The sequence below is a fragment of the Egretta garzetta genome, unplaced genomic scaffold (genome assembly GCF_000687185.1).
Source record: "Egretta garzetta isolate BGI_Z169 unplaced genomic scaffold, ASM68718v1 scaffold260, whole genome shotgun sequence".
Taxonomy (NCBI): domain Eukaryota; kingdom Metazoa; phylum Chordata; class Aves; order Pelecaniformes; family Ardeidae; genus Egretta; species Egretta garzetta.
Genome location: NW_009258662.1, coordinates 419,313 through 425,645, shown reverse-complemented (window position 1 = coordinate 425,645; position 6,333 = coordinate 419,313). Strand labels below are relative to the sequence as shown.

The 6,333-nt window shown below is 48.8% G+C and overlaps 1 protein-coding gene across 1 annotated transcript in view; it reads left to right on the top strand.

The window, feature by feature from the left end:
- Positions 1–6,333, top strand: part of LOC118453341 (collagen alpha-1(VII) chain-like) — a 109,046-nt gene that overhangs the window by 77,004 nt on the left and 25,709 nt on the right. The window contains exons 71-75 of the mRNA XM_035903878.1: positions 447–482; positions 2,997–3,053; positions 3,231–3,302; positions 5,188–5,259; positions 5,756–5,791. Coding sequence (XP_035759771.1) covers positions 447–482; positions 2,997–3,053; positions 3,231–3,302; positions 5,188–5,259; positions 5,756–5,791 — 273 coding nt within the window. The remainder of the gene's footprint in view (positions 1–446; positions 483–2,996; positions 3,054–3,230; positions 3,303–5,187; positions 5,260–5,755; positions 5,792–6,333) is intronic.

Below are 6,333 nucleotides of genomic sequence, written 5' to 3'. Positions count from 1 at the left end.
GGGAAGGGGTCGAGTCCCCAGCCCTGGGGGGATTTAACAGCCGGGCAGAGGCGGTGCTGAGGGCCAGGGTTTGGGGGTGGGATGGCAGGGGTAGGGGGGTGGTTGGGCTTGATGATCTTAAAGGTCTTTTCCAACCTAAACAATCCTATGATTCTACATCCCATTGGGAGCTCGAAATCCAGCAATAGCTCCACATCAGGGATGTGCTGAGCTCATCAGGCAAACTTCAATCCTCTAGGTCTTTATTTTTTTTGTCAATAAAATAAATTCTAGTTGTACACAATCTCTTGCGGTGAGCTAAATTATATTGCAGAGTGCCCAGAGGAACTGGCTTCCAGATGTGATAGATCTTAGTGGCTTGGCTTGTGAATCAATGGACTGAGCAACACAAGAAGAGTGAGTAAAAAGGGAATCACTCACTGTCTTTTTTTCTTTCCCATGTTCAGGGTGATCGGGGACTTCTGGGACCCAAGGGAGAAAGAGTAAGGACATTCCAGATTATGACTTTCTGGGGCAGATGAGGTAAAAGGTTTTCAGGATTTTATAGTTACCAGGGAGCAGATGGGCAGTTATTTAAATGAGTCAGTGATCTTACAAGGTAGAGGCATAAATGGTAAAAAATCTGGGGTCTTAGTGATTTTATAGGATTCATGTCATTACATATGGCTGAGTGTAGCCCACCCAGTGTGAAGCGCTGAGCAAGGATCCCAGATGATGGGGTGCAAATGCCTTTCATTGAAGACGACTTTAAATCCTGCCTTCGATCCATGGTGTAGTGTGCACTCGCATCCATGTGCCTGGATCAAGATCCCATTGCCAATGAAATCTTCAGGATTTGAGGCTCAGGGCCTCACGTGTGCTTCCTTGTGTCCCTGCTCAGGCATCTGACCATCCCCAGGGTGAAGAAGTTTTTCCTTCTGTCTAATAGGAGTTTCCCTTGGTGCAATTTGTCCTTTCACTGTGTGCCTCCAAGAAGAGCCTGGATCCATCCCCTCTACATTGTACACCCATGTAGGTAGTGGAAGACAACATGTAGATGCCCCCCTCCTTCTTAGGGGTCTCCACCGGGTTTGAGCTACTTCGTTGATGCTATCCTTGCACTGGAGACGCCGCTCCGGGTTGAGTTTGCGTGATAGGTTTGGTGGAATCCCACAAAACAACCAAAAAAAAGTCATTTTGGCAACTATTTGCAGGGGCACAAAAATGCTTCCTGTGAATTAAGAGAGGAAGAAAATTTCCGCCGATTTTGGCATAACCAGCTCACCCTGGAGCATACCACAATCTTAAAAAGCCTGAGCTGGCTCATAGCAGGTAATGCGAAAATAACTCCCTGAGCGCTTCTGGAAAATGCACGGAAAATGCACAGAAAATGCTGAACTTCTGCCCAGTGTTTTGTTAACTTTCTTCCTGGCTGAAATGGCTTGTTAGAAAATGAGTTTTAGAAAACCTACATGACGATTCTGCCTTTGAGTCATGCAGTATTAAATGATTAAGGCCGATTTGTCTCTGAGGAAGCTACTTTCAAAGGGGACTCGCTCCAGAGACGAATCAATTCTTAATCTGCTTCGTGAAGAGGCCCCAAAACGCTTCCCAAGCTGAAGGAATGTGTAATGCATTTTCCAAAGAATATCTTAATAAAATATAAGGTGGAGTGCATGATAAAACAGGAGGGGGGAGGAATAATTGGCTCGGGTTCGTTCCATGTGATTCCAGCTTAACTTTCTTTCTAACTCTCCCCTTATCAGTGCAGGCATAACTGCATGAATCCCAGGGCCTGTGCTATGTATTGGATTAAACTACAGGATCATTATTCTCCCTTTTGTCCCTAAAATTGATTGAGCCCCATCCCGTTTCTGTTAGAGACCCTGCAGAACAGGGAAGCAGGAGCTAAGCCAGAATTTGATCAGTGTCCTATGGTAATGGGTGGATAAACTGCAAAAGATTGTCAAAGTTTGGGGAATATTGACTGATGCGTGGTTGTTAAAACTCCAGCAGCAAAGCACGGTCGCCCTGAACAGGGATGTCTGGGACGCTGAAGAGAGCTGGTGTAAAGGGAGTCCTTTTCAAATGGGTTACAGTTGCCCGTTAGAAGGTGGCGTCAGCCCTCCTCCCTCTGAACTATGGATGGCATCACCACTTTGGAGACACAACCATTGCTTTGCTAGAGCAGAGCCATTTCTTGCATGACAATAGCCTTGTTGCAGATTCTTCACCCCCTGAGGAGCAGAATGTCCCTCCTCAGCTGCTGAGCTGATAGACTTGGCACGGATGTGTCCATGGGGAGCAGAATGTCCCTCCTCAGCTGCTGAGCTGATAAATAGACTTGGCACGGATGTGTCCATGGGATTACTGCATGCCTGTAGCTACCGTCTCTCTCAGAATGACAGTTTGGGAGTCTGACCCTCCAAAAACTACCTCTAAGTGCCACCACCCTTCCTTAGCTCCAACTCTGTGTCCGTAAATCAGGGCACCATGAGTAGACCTGTTCATCATCCTGCCTATGGCCAGCTCCCACACCTGGGAGGAGATGCAGACCTTGACATCCTGAGTGACATGCAGTGACGAAGGGGCCAAGCCACCATGTTAGATATGAGCCTGTCCCACCACTGACAGCCTTGGATCAGGAATTGAAGCTCAGGGTCATGCTGTCCACGGCTCCATTTCCAGCCATGACATCTAGACCAGGGTAACGCCAGTGGGCCCCAACATTTTTTGGAGCAAGACATCACTATCAAACCTCAGGACTTTTTGTAGTTTTCTGTGCACGTTCATCACCCAGCTTTTAGCTAAAAACAGATTAACCTTAACAATTCATGTTGTACTGTGGAGCATATGGCCTTCCCTGGCATATGGGCCACAGTTTGGGAAATGCTACCTTCATTGCAGATGTGTGAGTTAACATTTTGACCATGATAGCAAGTGCAGTTCCATCCAGTGGGACCCATGAGTTCACGTATCACCAGGTGCTTACATCTCTCTGTGTCTCCTTTCTCTAGGGTGAGCCCATAACTATTTTTGGACCCCAGGGCTATAAAGGCAGTAAAGGAGATCCTGTAAGTTTGCTTCTATTGACTTTTTAAGCTGTCCCTTCCCTGCTGTTGATGGCATCAGCACCGAGCACAGCTTGGGATAAGCACTGAGAACGAGCACTTTGGTCCAGAGCCAGTAGCTGAGAGCTGAGTCCTCCCAGGAGAGAGGCACAATCAACTAATTTCTGTCTTACCTTTCAGGGTGAACGGGGCCTGCCAGGTTTTGATGGAGACAAAGGCGAGAAGGGAGAGGATGGGCCTGTAGGAGAAAAGGTATGAACTTCCCGATGCAACTGAGAGAGCCAGCAGAAGGTCACTGGTTGCATGAGGAAGGGACCAATATCTCTGCATCTTCCCTTCCCACGTGCCTGCTGGAAAGCACGATGCAAGGACACACTTGCCCAACTCTTAACACAGAAAGGCAGAGGAGGCTGCTGCGCTGGGGCTTGGGAATGTGCAGCCCTGCCAAGAGGGACTTGGGAGCACTGAGGGATGAAAAGCTGGACATGAGCTGGCAATGTGCGCTGGCAGCCCAGAAGCCACCCCTACCCTGGGCTGCATCAAAATCAGTGTGGCCAGCAGCTTGAGGGAAGGCATTCTGCCCCTCTATTCTGCTCTGGGGAGACCTCCCCTGGAGCGCGGCCGGTCAGGGCTTAAAGGGGGCCCAGAGGAAAGGGGTGGACAAGCTTTTTAGTAGGGCCAGCTGGGACAGGACAAGGGGGGATGGCTTGAAACTGAAGCAGGGGAGGTTTAGAGTGGATCTGAGGAAGAAATTCTTTCCAATGAGGGTGGTGAAACCCTGGCAGGGGTTGCCCAGAGAGGGGGTGGAGGCCCCATCCCTGGGACCATTCCAGGCCAGGTTGGACGGGGCTGTGAGCAACCTGATGTGGTTCAAGGTGTCCCTGCTCCTGCAGGGGGGTTGGGCTGGGTGACCTCTAGGGGTCCGTTCCAACCCAAAACATTCTATGATTCTATGATCCTGCTTACCAGGTGTCAAGTCTGTAGTTTTGGGACCATGTCTGCAGCACAGGATCACTCTTGGAAAAGTGACCATTCAACTCCTGCAGCACTGTAGAGTCCAGCATCTCCCTCTCCCTCCAAGGGCTGGCCATGCTACTTCACACCCCACAGCTCCTGTGACATTTTTGTTAAGACTTGGTTGGCTCCCCTGTTCCTGTTCTTCACACAGGGCTGCCCCTCAGGTAGCAGGAGTCGCCTGCTCCTCCATATGCCTTTGCTCTTTGAGAGCACCCTGTGAAGGTCTCAGTTCCCAGCCCATCACCACTCCATGCGGAGGAATCACGTAACTCTCAGACTGAGTCACAGATTAAATCTCCATGTGCTAATCATCCCTATTTTCATATTATGTTAATGCTTTTTGCTCCAGAAGTCTGACCCAGGACAGAGACGCTACTGAATAAATACAAGTGTTTACAACAGCATCATCCCTATCTGAACTAGATCTCTGGCTCCTTTTATTTCCCACGGGGACCTGTATGATCAGTGTAGTTCAGGGTGGGAATTGCCTGAGCCAGTGGGGACATCTCTCTCATGAAGGGACAAATCTTGTCCTTACGACTGATTGCACTGAGTAGGTCCCCGGTGACCGTAAAGGAAACCCATGGAGAAGCTCCCATGGGTGGTACCTGTTTAAGTCAGACGAAAACCCATACATGATATCTATCAGATTGCTTTCTGATAAAAAAATACTACATAAGCATCTCCTAAAGAAAGTGCACTTCTTGGCCAAATATCTGGCTTTGGACAGAGCTCCAGAGTAGTATCTCCACCACCAGTAAGTCCAGCAGGGTCTTGCACTTGAAGTTTTGCAAGGAGGCAGCTCATCCAGAGGCTTTGAGACTCTTTTATGTTTGTTTTCCTTCAATCCCCATCACTGGGCCCCAACTCTCTTACAGAACAGTTTGCTGAGGTTTCTGCTGAGCTGTTCTCCAGCTGGTGGCTTTCTTCCCAAGCACTGGCTGCCATAAAGACCTCTGGGGTCCCTGGGGCTGAAGTCTCCTATAGAAATGGTGCTTTTTGTCATACTCTTCACCATCACTATGGGTTCCTCTACTGGTCTCTCTCGGGAGATGGGGGGTTGTCACTTCAAGAGCAGTAAGTACTTAAAATGTATCTGACAGGTACTTTAAAATTTTAGGGAGTCAAAGGTGAAGCTGGCTCCAAGGGAATGATGGGGCTTTTCGGAACAAGAGGACCAGTGGGACAGAAGGTGAGTACAGTGAGCCCCTACGTTAAGGCACCGTCTGCAAGCACTGATGTGTAAAATCCCTTCACAGTTTTCTCATCAAAATTAATTCTGTGTTCCCTCTCTAAAATTGCTGATTGAAACATTAGGGGGCTACCAGAGAGCAGAAGTAGCTGCACTTTTCCAGGAAAGCCCTAAAGGTTTCTCCCATTTTGTAAAGCAGTAGCTTCCCTGGGCTAAAATAGTCAGTAGTGACTCACTGAAATGCCAATATTTAGGTGTGAGGTCTGAACTGCTGTCTAAGCTCCGGTGATAGTCGGTGGAGATGTAGGGCTCCATTCGGTTGCCCAGCTGAGATCCTTGGGTATCCTGCCTGTCCCCTCCAGCTGCTGCTACAGGAGGGTCTCCAAACGTCCCTTTGCCTCCTTTTCCACAGCTGTAGGTATCTCCTACAGCAATCCCCATTTCCAGCTGAAATGCAGCTCTTCCCCGTGGTAACTCGTCATCGCTTTCCTTGCAGGGGGAGCCAGGAGAACCAGGCTTGCCAGGCTCTGCCGTGAGTTGGAGCATGTTCCTCTGCCTTTGAGAGTCTTGGGCATGGAGCCGGGCTGGCGCTGCTGGTCCTCTCCCCACAGCCATGGGTGTGGGTTGCGGGGTGGGATGAGGCGATGCTGGCTCTGTGCTGCTCCACAAAGCCCACGTTCCTAAAGGCTCTGCTGGAAAACCAGCCGTGGGCAGGGGGGACAACAGCCAGAGGTATGTTTTAACAGGATGTTGCATTTTGCATTAAGGAGGACATGAAATATGCATTTATTTATTATTTTTTAATGCCCTTAGTGTATTAGGGGGCATTGCCAGACATGAACAGATGATGTTTCATGTTCAAATAGCTTAAGAATTGTGACTAGAGGTTGTATATCCCACAAGAAATGTATGTTAAGCGACTGGACTACAAGTGGCTATTCTCAGCGCTCAGGGGGTGCATGTTGCTGGCCAGAGGGAAAACAGTTATGCTGGTGTACCTGGATAATCTCTGTGTTCACCTTGTTTCCTGACAAATTGCAATTGGAAAAGAAAAAAAAAAAAAGCAAAGCAATT